At 58.8% G+C, this 17779-nt stretch overlaps 1 protein-coding gene across 6 annotated transcripts in view; it reads right to left on the reverse strand.

The window, feature by feature from the left end:
- Positions 1–571: 571 nt before the first annotated feature.
- Positions 572–17779, reverse strand: part of ST3GAL3 (ST3 beta-galactoside alpha-2,3-sialyltransferase 3) — a 123325-nt gene continuing 106117 nt past the window's right edge. For 5 of the 6 annotated variants that reach the window (XM_031969263.1, XM_031969265.1, XM_031969266.1 and 2 more), the window contains 4 exons: positions 15586–15680; positions 14641–14704; positions 13934–14029; positions 10713–13826 (listed from right to left, as the gene is read on the reverse strand). In XM_031969263.1, coding sequence (XP_031825123.1) covers positions 13310–13826; positions 13934–14029; positions 14641–14704; positions 15586–15680 — 772 coding nt within the window. In that variant the 3' untranslated portion in view covers positions 10713–13309. Of the gene's footprint in view, positions 772–10712; positions 13827–13933; positions 14030–14640; positions 14705–15585; positions 15681–17779 lie in introns of those variants that run through there. The other variant, XM_031969269.1, reaches the window with a different exon arrangement.

Raw genomic sequence — 17779 nt, forward strand, 5'->3', positions numbered from 1 at the left:
CAACTTTCCTCTCCTTGCCAAACATTGACCAGACTTCATGTCTTCAGCCTTATTTAAAAAATAAATTATCCCCCTTCCCTCCCTCCCCACCCACTCTGCGTCCCCAAAATAAAATAAAATACAGCAAACACTGAGGGAAGAGACTTTCCCAGGAGCCCTCAAGGCCAGACCCTGCCAGCCCGCCAGGCAGGGCCCCCTAGTCCCAGCTAGGGCCCTCAGCATTGGGCAGCCCCCCTCACTCCCAGGGAGGTCTCAGACTGAGGAAAGGCCTTTCAGTTCCAGGCAGAGCCCCCCAGTCCCAGGAAGGTTCCTCAGTTCCAGGCAGAGCCCCAGTCCTAGGAAGGTGTCATGGCTCCAGGCAGAGCCCCCCTCCCCCAGTCCCAGGAAGCTGTCACAGTTCCAGACACAGCCCCCCAGTCCCAGAAAGGTTCCTCAGTTCCAGACAGAGCCCCCAGTCCCAGGAGGGTTCCTCGGTTCCAGGCAAGGGCTCTTCCGGAGCCACGTCCCGCTGGGAGGGAGGAGCTGGGCAGCGGAGGCTGGCACTGGTGCCCTCGGCTGGGCAGCCGCTCCCAGCCCCACATCCCCTTGGCACTTGCCCTCCAGAGGCTCCTGGTCCATCCATCAGAGCTCGGGCCCGACACCCTGAGGAGGCTGCGGTTTCCAGCGCCAAGCCCTGGGCCTTCAGATGCCACTGGTGAGGTCGGTGATGACGTGGGCCTTCACCAGCTTCCGAAGGAACTCCTTCTCTCGCTGGATGTTGTGCGTCCAGGACTGGAAGGGGGAGAAGCTTGGTCAGCCCGCCCTGTCCCAGCCGCCGGGGGCCCCGGTCCCTGCTGCCCCTCAGCACCTGGCTCAGCACCCCACCGGACAGCGGGCGGGGAGTGGGGGCCGCTTGTCCCCACGTCCAGCTGCCAGCTGCCCCAAGACCCAGAAGGCGGGCTGGGGGGGATGGCCAAGAGGTTTTCCCCCATCAGGAGGGGCGGGCCAGGCCCCACCCCGGGGACGCCCTCCCCTTTCGGGCCAGCTTCCCCCCTTGCCAAGGCCTGGGGGTGGGCCCTGGGGCAGGCCTTCCGGCCGGCCCTGGAGGGTCAGTGGGTGCTCAGAGAGGCTGGCACTGCCCAGGGACGGGGCTGGGGGCTGGGAATGGGCGCGGTGCCGGAAGGACTTCTCTCATTTCTGAGATGATGGAAAACATGTTTATAGCGGTTGCTTTTCCTGGGGGATGAAGGCGCTCCGTTAACTCGGGATGGGTGACAGAGCCCAGGCCCAGGAGGCTCCCGGGCCGGGCTGAGCTTGCCAGGGGGCGCGGGGACCTGTGGCCGCACGGAGCAGGCCCCGGCCTTCCAGGGCTCCAGCTGCCCCCGACACCCCGGCCGGGGGGGCCCCAAAGCGCACTTCCCGCTCCGGCTCCTTTCCCTGTCTGGGCCCCGGTCTCCCTCTGGGGCCGGGCCCCGGGGTCTCTGACTCTCGGGAGAGCCCCGGGGATCCCCGTAAGTGGGGGAAGGCGGGAGGCGGGAGCCCCGGCAGGGGCTCAAATAAAGCCGGGGTTTCACCTCCCGGGGCCCAGGGGCCCCCCCCCCAATCTGAACCGGGGGACCCGGGGCCCCAGCTCCAGGGCCCCCAGCCTCCCTCCTACCTCCTTGATGGCCGCCATGCGGACAGACTCGTAGTAGTGCAGGGGGGCGTTGGGCGAGCTCATGTCGTAGCCAAAGCCGGCCACGGCCACCTGGTCACAGCTATGCAAGGCCATGGTGACGGCCACAGTGCCCAGAGTCGGGATGTTCTGCAAGGGGAGAGGGCCGGCTCAGAGCATGCCCGCCTGCAGGGGGCACTCCCCCTCCCCGCCTGTAGGGGGTGACCCCTTCCCCGCCTGTAGGGGGCACCCCTCCCCGCCCATGGGGGCACCCCTCCCCACCTGCCCCAGCCCCCAGGGCCCCTGAAGTTCCCTTCAGGGCAATGGGCTCCCTGGAGGGCACCGGGGGGAGGGGAGGGAGGACAGCACATTTCCCTGTCGGGGATGACTCTGCTGTGACTATTGGGTCCTGGCAACCCTGGAACAGCCTCCTTCCCTCCCTTGGCAAGAGACAGAGACCTCAGGGGAGGGGGGAGGACCCCGGGCCTCCCCGGAAAGGTCAGAGAAAAGAGGGAGGGGGGAGGGCCGGGCCGGGCCCCGGGCCGGGGCCGGGAGGGGCAGGGAGGCTGCCAGGAAGGGGCACAGAGGGCCGGCAGGGGACCCTCCCCCCTCCCCCTTCCTGGGCGAGTCCAGCCCGGGGGTCTCCCGGGGCTGGAAGGCCCAGGGAGGGAAGGGCTTAGGCCTTATGGGTTCCGTCCTTCCAAAGATGGCGGGCCCGGGGGGCTGGGCCCCTCCCGCCCACCCTGCAGCCCCCCGTCAGGTTCACCCCATGAGGCCGTGGTTGAAAGTCATAAGCTGAAAGCGGCCTCCTGGAAAGTGGGGTTAGGATCCCGGATCCAGGGGCTCCTGGGCCGGGGGGCCCCCAAAAAAAACCCCCTCTGTGGGGGGGGGGGTGGGAAGGGGGGGCGCCGGGGGATTCGCCTTGGGCGACCTTGGGGGACGGGAAGGATGGCCGGGAAGCTGAGGGGGGGCGGGGGGGGGGGAGGACCCCGGGGGGGGGAGGGGGAAGGGGGGGAAGGGAAGGAGGAATGGGGTCCTGGGAAAGGGTGGGGGAAGGGGGAAGGGAGGGGGGAGGGGGGGGGGGAGGGAAGGGGGGGGGGATAGGAGGGGGATGGGAAGGGGGGAATGGGGGGGGGGGGAAAGGAAGGAAGGGGGGAAGGGGATGGAAAGGGGGGGAGTGGAATGGAAGGGAGGGAGAGGTGGGATAGGAAGGAGGTGGGGATGGGAGGGTGGGGGTGAAGGGGGGAGGGGGGAGAGGAGGGGAATGGGGGGGGAAAGGGGGGAGGGGAAGGGAAGGTGGGGGGGGGGGGGGGGAATGGAAGGTGGGGGAGGAGGGGGGGGGGGAGGGGGGGGGGGGTGGGAAGGTGGGAAGGTGGAATGGGGGGGAGGGGAAAGGGAGTGGAAGGGAGGGGGGTGGGGGGGAAGGGGGGGGGAAGGGGGTGGGGGGGGTGAAGGGGGGAAATGGTGGGGGGAGGTGGGGAAAGGGAAGGGGGGGGAAGGGATAAGGGGGAAGGGGAAAGGGGGAAATTGGGGGTGAGGGGTGGGGGGGGGGGGGGGGAAATGGGTGGGGGGGGAGGGGGGGGGAAAGGGGGTGGGTGGGGTGGGAGGGGGGGGGGGTAGGGAGGGGGGTTTTGTGGGGGGAGAAGGAATGGGAAAGGGGAAGGAGGGTTTTGGGGGGGGGGGTTGGGGGGGTAGGGGAAAGGGGGGGGTGGGGAGGGGGGGGGTGGGTGGGGAGGGAAAGGTGGGAGTGGGAAATGGGTGGGAAGGGGGGGGGGGGGGAGGGGGGGGGGGGGGGGGGGGGGAGGGGAGAGGGTGGGAATGGGGAGGAGAGATGGGAAGGGGGGGGAGGGGAAAAGGGTGGGAGGGGGGGGGGGTAAAGGGTGGGAAGGGGAGGGGAGAGGGGGAGAAGGAAGGGAGTTGGGGTGGGGGGGGGGGGGAAGGGGGGGAGGGGAGGAAGGGGGGAAAAGGGAAGGGGGAAGGGGGGAATGGGTGGGAGGGTGGGAAGGTGGGAGGGGTGGGGTGGGAGGGGGGAGGGGGAAATGGGAAGGGGGGAAAGGAAAAAGGGGGGGGGGGTGGGGGTTGGGAAATGGGGGGGGGGGAGGGTTAAAGGGGAAAATATGGGGGCCGGGGGTTCCCCCCCCCGGCCCGGGGTCCGTTTGGGAAACGGCCCTTTGTCCTTTGGGGCCAAAAATTTTTACCCAAAACCCCCCCCCTTTCTTTTCCGAGCCCCCCTTGGGCCTGGGGCCCGGCCCCCCCGTTTCTTTTTTGGGTTTGCCCAAACCCCGGGGGTTTGTCCCCTCTTCCCCCCGGCCTCCAAGGGCCTCGGGTTTGCTCCGGCCCCGGGGCTGGGGGCTTATTTTTTTGGCCCCCCAAAGGGCCCCCAGACCCCCGGGGAAGGGCCCCTGCCTTTCCGCCTCGGCCCCCCCAACAAACCTGGGCCCCCCGCCTTTCCAAGGGCCCTGGGCGAAAGGAGGGCGCCTGGCCCCTAAAGGGGGGGGCTGGGGGAAACCTTCCCCAAAAACCCCCAGGGGACCCAGGCCCAAAATGGCCCTTTTTTAAAAAACCTGCCAGCCCCCAGATGCCTCGTCTGTGAAATGGGGACAGCACAGCTGAGGGCAGCGACACACTTGGCTGTAGCCCAGGCCTGAGTCAGGAAGACCTGAATTCAAAGTCAGCCTCAGAGGCTGACTGTGCGTCCTTGGGCATAGGGTCACCGTGAGGCAGGAAAGCTCTACAGACATGGAAATGACTCTGTGTGGGGGGGTCACTGGGATCCTTCCTCTGCTCCCTACTTTTTTCAATGCCTTGGATGAAGGTAACCAAGTTTGTGGATCAAATTCAAGTTTCATTTACCAAGTATTAAATACCTATTGTATGCCTAGATGAAATTCAAGTTTTATTCACCAAGCATTAAGCACCTACTATATGTCCAAATGAAATTCAAGTTTGATTCACCAAGCATTAAGCGCCTACTATATGTCCAGATGAAATTCAAGTTTGATTCACCGAGCATTAAGCGCCTACTATATGTCTAGATGAAATTCAAGTTTGATTCACCAAACATTAAGTGCATATTATATGTCCAGACGAAATTCAACAGTTTGATTCACTAAGCCTCCTATATGCCCCGTGTTGTGCCCAGGCTGATCCCAAGAGAAGGTCTTTCTTGTCCCTCTGCTCCTGCCCCACTCCACCTTCATCTTGCAGCCTCCCTGTCCCCTCCAAGTCTCCCTGCAGCCCTCCACTGTCCCAGAAGACCTCTCCTGGACAGACGGGCCACCCTTTAGACCCTGGGGATCTCTCTGCCGAAGGCAGGTCAACCCAATCCAATCCACCTTTGGGAAGTAGCCACAGGGCCCCAAGGGCCACCACGCCAATGGAGCCTGGAGATACAGACACACATGGCACCCTGCTGCCTCGGTTTCCTCAGCTGTGAAATGGGGATAGCAATAGCAGCTATTTCCCAGACTTGCGAGGCTCAAATCAGTCATCATCTGAAAAGCATTTAGCAGAATGTCTGGCACACAGCAAGCATCACATAAATGCTATTACAGTTGTTATGATTATAAAAATAAAAACAAAACAGCGCCTGATATCCGACGCACTGAGGCATCACACCATGCATTGAGATAGAGTCGATCCAAAGTACACAAGAGCCAGAGAGCATTAACGACTGGGGTGACGGGGACTGGCTTGTGAAGGTGGCCCCCCAAACCCCGCTTTGAACAGTGGAGGTAAAGAAGAAGGGTGTTCCAGGCATGGGGAACCACCTTGCAAAGGCATGGCGAGGGGAGATGGGAAAGAGAGAGCTTGCAGGCAGGCTGGCCCCGAGAGGGGCTGCAAAACAGCCAGGAAGGCCTGGATTGCTCTCAATCCTTTCATCCTTCTCCAGGCAGAAAGACCAACAAAGGGCAATTCCGGGTCTGCTCTAGAAATGGAAATGGAGTCAGGAAGGACATGGCAAGATAGAGAGCATGCCATCGGGCCCACTGTTGGCCTGACTCTAAGAAGATAAACGATGAGGTAAGTGAGCTTTCTGACACTGAGGCCCCAGACTCCAGGTTCCCAAGCACAAGATGGTCATGGCACGGCTTGAGAGAACTCTGAAAAGGATCTGGAAGGAGACGGGGGGTAGTGGACCAAAAGCTCAAGTGGAGTCAGGGGTATAACATGGCAGCCCCCAAATGCAGCCACACGAGGCTGCCTTGAGAAGAGCCCCCTGGCACAAGGCCAGTGGGGCGGGGGTGACCCAGGTCAATTCTGCCCTGATCAGGACACAGATAGAGAACGATGAGAACATTTTAAAAGTTCCCCAAGTGTTTGGAGAGTATCCAGAGGGGAGGGTGCCGGCCAGGGCAAAGCCTGGAGCCTGGACATATTAGGCCGAGGCAGAAGAGTGGGGGAGGGACCCTGGAGACTGGAGGGCTGGGGGGTATGAGAGCTGTCTACAAGGGGGGGGGGGGGGGGGACAAGCAGAGTGGGAGACCCCAGCCACTCTAAAGGGCCAGAGGGGTCCCAGCCCGCCGGGGGGGCACAGCTGGCCCTCGGTCTGGAGGATGATTTGGGGTGAGCTGTGTCTCAGGTCAGAGAATAAGGCCCTCAATCCATGGCACTTCCCTCACTGGGATTGTGGTTCTGCCCTCCTGTTTCTGAAGGCTCCGGGAAGGGGGCTTTCCATGTGCCCATTGGGCTCTGGGTCTGGGAGCTGCTTTGCCAGCGGGGATGAGGGAGTCCGGACTTTAGGCCTAAGTCTTTCAGCGGGACAAGTCAGCCTTGCGATATACATTTCCTGTCCTGTGAGAATGGAATGAGGGACTAAGGGGTCTTGGGATCTTGGGGCCTAGGCTGGGGGGTACCAGGGCATCCTCTTCCTTCTCTGGCGGCTAACTGGCTGCTAGCAACATCTCTGGGCAGAGTGGCCGGGTCCTCAGCACCTCCCACCCCGTAGCTCTCCCAGGAGGACATTCTTCCCCCATGTTAAGCTTCTATTTTCCTCCTGAGGATTTTCTCCACACGTCGCCCCTAGTCCTGCCCTGGGGTGCCCAGCAGGCCAAGTCTCTACCCCCCATAGGAGAGTCCTCCACAAACCTGCAATCAGCTCTCCTGCTTCCCTGAGTCTCCCCTCCTTCAAATAAGAGTCTCCCCTCCTCTCCTTCCTTATCTCCTCCCCGGCTTTGCCCCTGGAGCCTTGCCCCACTGTGGGTGAGTCCCTCCGGATCCTCCCTTGCCAGCTTCTCAATGTCCTTCCCAAATCCTGCCCCAGAAGAATAAGCACAAAGCTCCAGATGGGGTCTGAGGGCCATCCCTCGGAGGATGATCTCCCCCACACACCCCCCCATCAGACCTGGAAGCTCTGCCCAAGATCCCATGAGCCTCCCTGGTGCCACGGTGAGATACCGCAGAGCCACCGCCCTGTTGCCACCCTCAGCCTGCTAGACAAATGCGGGTTCTTGATGTATTGTTCCTGTCATGAGTTCTGTTGGGGTTGTTCCCACGTCCACCCCCTTCGTGGCCTGCCCTTGCTTCTGGCCTGCGTCTGCCTCTGGGAAATCAAGGCTCCTCGGGCTGCCATCAGGCTTTTCAGACGCTGATTTTCATCAAGATCATTTTTCTTTGTATGTTCAGAATTGCACTCCCAAGCACTCCTCGAGGTCCCCAGGGGCTGCCCTCTGCTGCTGCTTTTAGTGTGGGGGGTCCCAGCTCCCCTTCCTCTGACCCAGCCCGTGTAATCTGCTCTCCCCAGATCCAAGGCGTATCCAGACTAGCCCCGGCTTTCTTCTCCTGCTCTACCACAAATTCTGCGAAGAGAAGCAAAACACACTAAAACTTCCTCCCAAGATTCCTATCACTGTAAGCTGCAGCAAAACATTCCTTCTTGTTGCTGAGAATCAGATACAGAAGGCAAGCAAGAAAGTGGGAGCTGCTCTGCTTTCAGCAGAGAAAGAGGCTTGCCCCCCCATCTCTGCGCCACCACAGTGCTGGGCCAGGGCTGGGATCTGTGGCCCAAAGTCCTCTCCCTCTCCTTCAGGACCCTTTGCTTGGGCCCTCCTATTGTTTCAGCCATTCTCATGTCTTCCCCTCTCTCTCTATCCCAGCCTCCAATCTCCCAGGTCCAACTAAGCAGACATGTGAAAGGGGATCTCCTAAAGACATCTGAACTCAACAGGCCCAAAGGAACTCCTGATTTTCTCCCCTGCTCCAAGTTTCCCTGCCATCCTCCAAGGTACCATCATCCTCCAGTCCTCAGGCTCAGAACCCAGAGGGCATCTTCAGCCCCTCCCTTTTGCCTCCAGATCCAATCTAGTGCCAAGGCCCATTATTTCTAGCTTCATGTCATGTCTCCAATGCTCCCCTTCCCTCATCTGAGGCTGCCTCGATACTGGTACAGGCTTTCATCATCTCACACTGAGACTACTACCCTAGCTGGGGGGGGGGGGCCTGCCTGCCTTAAGTGTCTCCCCACTCCAGATCATCTCCACCTAGCTAGCAAAAGTGCAGGTCCAGCATGTCCCCCAACTCCACTCAATAAGCATCAGGGAAAGGGGGAAAGACCTACATGCACAAAAATATTAAGAGCAGTTTTTTTGTGATGGCAAAGAAGTGGAAATTGAGTGGATGTCCATCAGTGGGGAACAGCTGAACAAACTGTGGTATACGTGCGATAAGAAAGATTTCAGAAAAACCTGGGAAGACTTCCATGAGCTGATGCTGAGTGAAGTGAGCAGAACCAGGAGATCATTGTACACCATCGTCCAATGATCAATTTCAATGGACTCTGCTTTCCTCAGAAAAACAATGATCCGAGACAATTCCAAAAAGACTCAGGCTAGAAAATGCTGCCCATCTCCAGACAAAGAACCAAGGGCTTTGAAGGCAGATCAAGGCGGACCCTTTTCACTTTTCTGTTTTGTTTTTTTCTTCCTCATGATTTTCCCCTTTTGTTCTGATTCTTTTTTCACAATATGACCAACATGGAAATGTTTAATATGATTACACATTGTATAACCTGTATCAGATTGCTCGCTGGGAGGAAGGAACCAAAGGAAGGAGAAAAAAATGGAACTCAAAATCGTATAAAAGTAAATGTTGAACACTATCTTTAAAAATACTTAGAAGAGGATGTAGATTTAGAAGGAAAGATAACAAGCTCAGTCTTGCCTATATTGAATTGGAGATATAGAGGCTCTCAGTGGAGATGTTCTCAGAAGTCAAGATTAAAGAACTAGAAACTAGGGATGTCTAGCAGCTCTCAGATGGCCATTACGACGTGTCTCCTGAAACTCATCATTTACCTGATTTAGTCTTTCCTTAGAATGGATGAGTAGTAAAAGCTAAGCATATATTTTTATGTGAAAAAAGATTTTTCTAGTGGTTTAATCAAGGATAGAGAGAAGTAATGATCTCAGAATTCTTTTCTGTGGCTTTTTCCCATATGTTCAGACAGGAATCAACAAAGAAATTTCTGAGAAAACAAATGTGTACATACAATTGGATGATACATTTCTGGAAATTTTGTTATAGGGATAAAAAATAATGCTTAAAAAAAAAAGAAAGAAAGAAACATTGAGCAGGTGGATTTCAGAAAAACCTGGAAAGACTTCCATCAACTGATTCTGAGTGAAGTGAGCAACATCAGGGGAACATTGCACACAGTAACAAGATTAAGTGAGGATCAGGTGTGATGGATTCAGTTCTCAGCAATTCAGCGATCCAAGACAATTCCAGTAGGCTTGGGATGGAAAATGTCATTCACATCCAGAAAATGAACTATGGAGTCTGAATGCAGACCAAAACATAATATTCTCACTTTCTGTTTGTTTGGCTTTCCTCTTTCATGCTGTTTCTTCTTTCACAAACATAACTAATATGGAAAATTTTCCATAATTGCACAGGTAATAACCTATATCAGACTGTTTGCCATCTTGGAGAAGGGGGATAGAAGGGATGGAAAGAAAAAAATTTTGGAACTCAAAATCTTATAAAAAATGAATGTTAAATTTTCACATTCAAAGGTTCTGATAAAGGCCTCATTTCTAAAATATATAGAGAATTGACTCAAATTTATAAGAATTTAAGCTATTCTCCAATTGATAAATGGTCAAAGGATATGAACAGACAATTTTCAGATGAAGAAAATGAAACTATTTCTAGTCATATGAAAAGGTGTTCAAAATCACTATTGATTTGAGAAATGCAAATTAAGACAACTCTGAGATACCACTACACACCTGTCAGATTGGCTAAGATGACAGGAAAAGATAATGTGGAATGTTGGAGGGGATGTGGGAAAACTGGGACACTGATGCATTGTTGGTGGAGCTGTGAACGGATCCTACCATTCTGGAGAGCAATCTGGAATTATGCCCCAAAAGTTATCAAACTGTGCATACCCTTTGACCCAGCAGTGCTACTACTGGGCTTATACCCCAAGACAATACAAAAAAAGGGAAAGGGACCTGTATGTGCCAAAATGTTCATGGCAGCCCTGTTTGTAGTGGTGAGAAACTAGAAACTGAGTGGATGCCCATAAGTGGGAGAATGGCTGAATAAATTGTGGGATATGAATGTTATGGAATATTATTGTTCTGTAAGAAATGACCAACAGGATGAATACAGAGACGCTTGGAAAGACTTACAGGAACTTACATGGCAACAAGATACTCTGATGGACATGGCTTTTTTTTTTTTCTTTAACAATGAGGTAATTCAAGTAAGTTCCAATGGTCCTGTGATGGAGGGAGCCATCTGCCCCCAGAGAGAGGACTGTGGGAACTGAGTATGGATCACAACATAGTATTTTCATGTTTTTTGGTTGTTGTTTGCTTGCATTTTGTTTTCTCTTTTTTTCCTTTTAGATCTGATTTTTCTTGTGCAGCAAGATAATTGTGGAAATATGAATAAAAGAACTGCACATGTTCAACATATATTGGATTACTTGTCTGGGGGAGAGGGTGGGGAAAGGGAAGAGAGAAAAAAAATTTGGAACAAAGGTTTTGTAAGGATGAATGCTGAAAATTATTTTGAAAATAAAAAGCTAAAATAAAAAATAAACTATAATGTCAAAAACTGAATGCTGAAAACTAAAAGTAACTGGAAAAAATAAAAATATTGTTTGAAAAATAAAGCTGCAGGGGCTCCTATCACTCCCAGGATCAAACATAAACTCTTCTGCTCTCCCTAACCCGGCTTCTTCCTTTCTTTCCAGTCCTCTTACACCTCATTCCCTGCCGCGTACTTTGATGCGGGGCTCCTCGCAGCTCCTTTGACTGTGGGCATTTCTTCCAGCTGCCCCCGTGTGCAGAACGCTCTGCCTCCTCATCTCTGCTTCCTGGCCCCCCTGCAACGCCACCTTCCACAGGAAGTCCTTCCTCCTCCCCACCAATGCCAGCGCCTTCCTTCTCCACTCCAGGCTCTCCGAAGCTTCTGGCCTCCGTGGTTTGCGTGTGGCTCTCCCCGTGGGACCGTAGGCTCCTTGACAACAGAGCAGGGCCTGCCTCCTGCCTCCCTCTGTACCCCCAGTGCCTGGCGCAGCGCCACAACATGGCTGACTCCTCGTCTGTCTCCTCCTTCTGCCCCGGGGGCATTTGGTCCCCTCTGATGCCGACTGCTTCTGCCCCCACTGACCGGTCCAGGCCATACCTTCTGCCTCTGGTTCCTGGCTCCCCTCCCATAAGGCGCATTTCTTAATAGTCCTCCCTCTCCAGACATTAAAAAGCCCCCCTGTTTCCTGTGCATAAAGTGCATACTCCCGGTTAATAGAGCTCATCCCCTCAGTCTCAGGCATGAACGGGAAACCAGGTTTGCCTGCTGGCCTCAGGATTCCCGGCTGTCGCACTCTGGGCCTCGGGGTGCAGACCCAAAGGCCGCCGGCTCCTTTCTCGGGGGATTCCCTTAAGTTTCTGGGTGTCTCGGCTGCTGTTATTCACCCCGTCACACTCTCGCTGCTCTCTGTGGCGCGTCTGAGATGCCAGCGATCTCCTCCTTCCCTTCTTCCTCCAGTGGCAGCCTTTTAATCAGGGCGAGACTCCCACAAACCGTATTTTCAGTCCTTCAAGCTACACTCCCCTGGCCAGGAGTCGGCGTTCCCGGAGATCCAAGTCCCATTATAAGCAGCTCCTCACCCCCTGTTCCGGCTCTCTCTTCGGAGCCCTTGCCTTCATCTCTCCTCCCTCACGGCCAAACTCTCAGAAGAAGCTGGTCACGCTCCCTGCCTCTCACACGCGGCTTCAGACCCATCCTCGGAAAAACCGCCCCCTCCGAGGTCATCGGCCTTCTCCTAGCTGCCGGATCCGATGGATGTCTCTCCCGCCTTGTCCCTCCCTGGGCTTCTGGGACCCTGACACCCCCAGCCGGAGACTTCTCCCTCTCCCCAACCCGCTCCCATGGTCCTTGAGGACTCAGACCTGGCTCCCCAGCCCTAGATGCCCCTGAGCCCGGAAGTGCACACCACAAACTGCGTAGTGGGCATCTCTGCATGTGTGCACAAATGGGCACGCACACATGCACACACGTGCATACATGCACACACACCCCTGGATGCCGCAGTAGCTCCTTCACGGGCCTCCTGCTCTCTCGGCCACCCTGGGCACAACTGGCCCTTTCCTTCTAGAGTGCAGGTCTGACCATCCTCCTGGCGGGTGAGCTCCAGGGGCTTCCTGGGACAGAGGCCTCTGTCTGGAGAGTAGAGCCCGTGGCCGCCTGACTCCAGGCACCTTAGGCCCTTTGTGCCCTCTGTGGCACCCCGAAGTGGTGTAGCAAGCACGGTGCCAGCCTGGAGTCCTCAGACACTGACTGCTTGGAGAGCCCAGGCCCTTGCCCTCGACTGTGGGTGAGAATAACTGAAGCCCAGAGGTGCAGGTTGCTGGGGGGCCCGGGGCCGGCACAGCAGAGGCAGGGGGGAAGGGGCTGCCGGTTGCCGGGGCTCTGCCCCTCCGGCTCCCTTCTGGCTGGGAGGGGAGCAAGCTGCTCGGTCTCTTCTGTCGGCGTGAGTCATCCCTGTGGGTGGCAGGTGCTCGCGTGAGCACCCGGGGAAGGATGGGCTTGGTAAATGCCGGGGAGCCACCTTTGGCCCACGAGAGTCCTGAGGAGGCCGCTGCCCGCGGGCTTGGGCTGATTAGAACTGTGGTCACATGGGATGAGAAGCCAGGAGGAAGGTGAGGAGGAGGAGGAGGGCTGGCAGCCCAGAAAACAGCAGCCCCACCTTGGCAAGGGGCAGAGCTGCCCACCTTGCCCCCCACAGTGACATTTCCTGGGGAAACTTAACTGGCACAGAGCAGGGACAGTGTCCTGGAGGTTGGGCAGAGACCCAGGGCAGTGTGGGAGCGGGGCAACGGCGGGGCGGAGGCCAGCCAGCCTCGGCCTCCCCCATCCCCGGCCTCCCCTGTCCCCGGCCATGCCTCTGGGACAACAAAGCCCCATCAGAACACAGCACGCAATAGGCAGAGGCAGGGCTCCCAGCCTAGGCAGGCACAGGGCCAAGCTGAGGGGTCTCTGAGGGCCTCTTCTCACCCTCCACCATCACCCACAAGGAGGGAGGACGGGCTATCACAGGGCTGACCTCCACAGTAAAAGCTGTGCAAGGCCAGGAAGGCCCCCTGGGAAAGGTGGAGCCCACCGGGAAGACCTGAATTCAGATCTTACCTCAGACCCCTACAAGCTGGGAGACCCTCAGTTATCTCATCTGTAAAATGGGATAGCGCCTACTTTCCAAGCTCTTTGGGAGGATGGAATGGCCAAGAGCTTGCCAGCCACAGAGCCCTGTGATGAGTCCCCACAACTGTGCCCCTCGCCGTACCCCTTTGGACAGCTTGAATTGCTCCTCTGACCCCCCAGGAGTGCCCTGACACCCGGGTCCGGCTGGCCTCCTGACTCAGAGAGGACGGGGGTGCTCAGCTCGGGCCATTTCCTCGTGGGCACAGCCCACACGGCCCCCGGTCCTCCTGACGCCCAGTGCATGAGCCCGTCCCGGGCAGAGGGACCCTTGGAGGGTGCCTGAAGGCCGCTCACCACTTTCTCCTTGTAGACGATGTACTTGAGCCACTTGAAGTCTTGCCACTTGAAGCCGGCCAGGACAAAGAGGGAGTCCTTCTCATACTCCTCTGGCCGCTGCATGGCCCCCTCGGGGTATGTGATGCGCAGGGTGGTCTTGCCCCCAACGTCCTTCTCAAAGCCTTTCACGGGAGCTGAGTTCAGCCTGGTGAAGAGGAGAAGGACTTGGTCCCCGAGCCCGGCTGCCCTGCCCCCCCCCGCCACCGGGCCCCCCCCTGCCCCCTGCCCCCCCACTGCTGCGCCCCCACTCACCTGACCACAATGTCGTAGTCATCGATCCGTGCCCCCAAGGACTTGTTGGCCAGGACACCTCCATTCCCTATGATGATGCAGCGGCGGCAGCTGAGGCTGGGGGGGACAGTGGAGGCCCCTCGAGTTGGGCTGGGCCCAAAACACAGGCAGCAGCAGGGCCCCCAAAGCTTCCCAAGGCCTTAAACTTCCCGCCTGCCGACCTAGCACCGGTCTCACTGCAGCCACCGCCCACAGGGAGCCGAAGGGGCAGTCGGGGCTCCCCCTGCTCCCAGAGCTCTGGGCCTGGGGGGCTGGTGCTGGGAGGCGGAGTCTGTCCCATTGTGCAGGTGGGGGCCTCAAAGGGGGCGGGGGGGAGAGAAAAGCAAGCAGCAGGGGGGCCACTGGTGGGGAGGGGGGGGCTGCCGGGGGCTTCCTGAGAGATGGAGGTTTCAGAGGCAGGGGCGGCCCGTGCAGGAACAAGAAGCCGGGGGGTGGGGGGCTACAAGTAGAGCTGCTGCAGGGCAGTGTGGGGCGCCTCGGGAAGAGTGAGGGAGACTGGGGGCGGCCTCCTTGGTCGGCTCTGGCTCGGACCAGGGCCTTCTGGGCGCTTTCCCACCCCGAGAGCTGTGGCTGAGGGAGGGGGAAGAGGGAAGGGCCGGGGGTGGCAGAAGGGAGGGGAGGCGCTTCTCTCGGCACTCCCGAGGGCCCGGGCTGGGCTCAGGCCTCACCTGTCCAGGGCAGGGGTCAGGCGGTACTCTTTGGTGGCTGACAGGATGGCTTTGATCAGGTTATCTGTGGGCCAGAGAGGGTGGGTTCAGAAGGCAGACTGACCCGGGAACGAGGACCGGACGCTGCTCTACCTGGGGAGGGCACTAATGTCCCTGCCAGCATCGTCCTCAGAGAGGGGCTGCCCAGGGGGAGGGGGCAGCCCCAGTCCCAGCTGTCAGCACAGGCTGCAGGGCTGTAACTCATGGCTCCCTGCCTTGGCAGCCGGACTGTGGGCTTTCTCCCAGCTCACTTCCCGATACTGTCCCGGCCCTACACTCCCCCTGTCCCAGCCCTCCCCAGGCCCTTCTGGGCCTCAGTTCTGGGCCCATACCCACTGAAGGGCAGGTGGGCAGGCGGCGCTCAGCCCGGGCCTTCCTCCTGCATGTGGGAGGGTGGGGTAGGCTCTTCCAGGCCCCTCCCCACCTCTGGGCTCGGGGGTTTACACACCACGCTCGCCCATGAAAGGGCACGTGTATGTGCCCCGGGCACACGCGTGTGTGGGAGCGACCTCCAGGGCTTCTACAAGTGTCTGGGGGGGGCACGTGTTTAAACATGGGTCCGGGACCTGGGGACACGTAAGCACACGTGTGGGAAACCTGCAGCCCTCTGGTCCGGGCCCCTCTCTAAGGAGGCTCCAACGAGGTTCCCAGGGGGAGGGAGAGGGAGGCCCTGCTCAGGCTCTCACAGCCTCCAATGCTCCCTGCCCGGACCCCCCTCCTACCATGCAGGGGTCAGCTCCCGGGGCCAGGGCCTCTGAATCCCATGGGGCTGCCACAAGGTGGGGCCTCTAACAGACACTTGCCAGTGCCTGGGCCCGGGCCCGGCCTCTCGCCCCCAGCGGGGCTTCCTTCTCCCGGGAGCAGCACCTGCTGCCTCCCTGGATGTCTGGCCCGGCCCCGTCCTACCTTGACCTTTGATTCCAAAGGGTGGCACGAAGTCTCGGATGCGCGCCCACTTGCGGAAGGAGTCATCCAGGAACATGGGGGCGGGCCTGGAGAACCTGGGGAAAGAGCCCATCGAGCCCAGTCAGCCCTCGGGGAGAGACCCTGACGCCTCCTCCCAGGTCGGGAGCGTCTCTGGGACATGGCAGCAGGAGGGAAGGCAAGAGCCGGCCGGCCCCAGGCGTGGGTCAGCAAGGGGAAAGGACAGGCCCTGGGCAGAGCCCACAGGCAGCCCAAGGCCCTCAGAGAGTGGAGAGCTGAGCCGGCCTCTCATTTTACAGATGGGGAAACTGAGGAAGTAGGGGAGGAGGGAGGACTGAGCAATCACTGTCACAGGGTCCAGGACCCGCTATATAGAAACATCCTCCCTGCTGTGTCATGCCGGCTCAGGGGATGAGAAAGGTAGCAGGCGAGCCTGGTCGAACTGCCCAGGGCACCGAATGGGGCAGCCTCAGCTGGCCCCCAAGCCTCCCGCTCCTTCCTGCTGGGTGACCCTCCACAGGATCATTATCCCTGGCACAGGGGCCAGTGCCAACGGGCATCTCAGAGGTGCCCGGCCCCTGCGGTGGGCAGCTCACCCCTGCCTGAGGCAGCACTGCGGACAGTGCCTTAAACCACCCCCGAGCTTGCAGATTACTTCACGTGTCCGGTCAGGCAGGGCCTCCTGATGGGAGGAAGGGCACACAGGCGCTATTAGCCCCATTCTACAGATGCAGCCACCGAGGCACACCATCCTGCTGGGTGGTGCCAGAGGCAGAATGTCCCTGGACCCCGGCCCTGTATTTCTCCTCGCTGCCTCTGAGACCTGATGGGGGTGTCCCTGCTCACTCTGAAAGCTCCTTCCCTGCTAGTTCAGGGGGGTTTTGCGGCCCTCGCTGGACACCAGCCTCGCCGCCTCTTGCCCCCTGCCAAGATGGCCTTTTTCTGTTCCTCACTCATGACCTTCCATCTCCCAGGAAGAAGTGAGTTCAAATCCAGCCTCAGACACTTCCAGCTGTGTGACCCTGGGCAAGTCACTCATTCTGTTTGCCTCAGTTTACTGCTCTGTAAAATGAGCTGGAGAAGGTGACGACGGCCCCTCCAGCATCTCTGCCCAGAAACCCCCGATGGCCGCAGAGTCGGGCGCAATGAAACGGCTCAACAACGACAAGCACTTGTGGCTCGTTGCCCCCGTGCACCCCCCTCTCTGCCTCACACGGCCGCCCCTCTGGCTCAGGGCCTCCCCCCAGACCAGTGAAGTGGCCTCCAGCTTCCCTCACCCAAGACGCTGCCCAGATTCTGCTGCCAAAGCCGTCTTCCTGCCATCACTGCCCTCGCTCAAGACCCTTCCACTGCTCCCAGTGGCCTCCAGGAGAAACCTACAGGCAGGACCCCAGAACGGCTTCCCCTTGCCCCCCTGGGAGCGGCGTGGAGCTGAGCTGGGCCTGCAGGGGGCAGGATCGCTGACCTAACAGGTGACCCACCTTCCCCGCCAGCATCCCTGCCCCCTGGGGCTGAGAGTGTGGGGGTCTGGCTGGGGTCTCCCAGGGAGGGGGTGGGGGCACGTGCACTGGCTGCTCCCACGCGGCACAGAGCAGGCATCTGCTGGATCGTGCAGCTGAGCACAGGTGACTGAACAACAGCCCCTCCTTGGAGGCAGCCTCGGGGGAGAGACTCGGGGAGGTGCTGGGACATTCTATACGGCAATCCTGCCCTGCTTAGAGGGGCAGCTGGAGCAGGCCGGGCAGGCCGGGCGCGGGTCACTGCACAGCTGAGATGAGGGGATTAGTCAGAACTTCCCCAAATGTCCCCAGTGTTAGTGCTTAAGTATCCATTTCCTGAGTTTGGGGTCCCTGTTTTTACATGCTTTAGTCTTTGTCCATGTCTGCTTAGGAAGCTTCGGTGTTTTAGGCTTTTTTCCTGAGAAGGAACAGCTGCCCTCCGCTATATAGGAAGTGCCGCCCCCCAGCTCCCCACACATGCTCCAGCTCTGGGAGAGCCCAGGCAGGAGCCAGGCCCCCGTGATTCCCCTGGGCCTTCGGGGAGGGCCGTCACCCAGGCTGAGCGCGGCCCTCCTGGGCAGAAGGAAGACGGGGTGCCCAGGGCCAGCCTGAGGACAAGTGTAACAGAAGCCGTGGCATCTGGGCCAGAGGTGGCCCAGGGTAGCCTGGCTCGGGCC

The sequence above is a fragment of the Sarcophilus harrisii genome, chromosome 4 (assembly GCF_902635505.1).
Source record: "Sarcophilus harrisii chromosome 4, mSarHar1.11, whole genome shotgun sequence".
Lineage (NCBI taxonomy): Eukaryota > Metazoa > Chordata > Mammalia > Dasyuromorphia > Dasyuridae > Sarcophilus > Sarcophilus harrisii.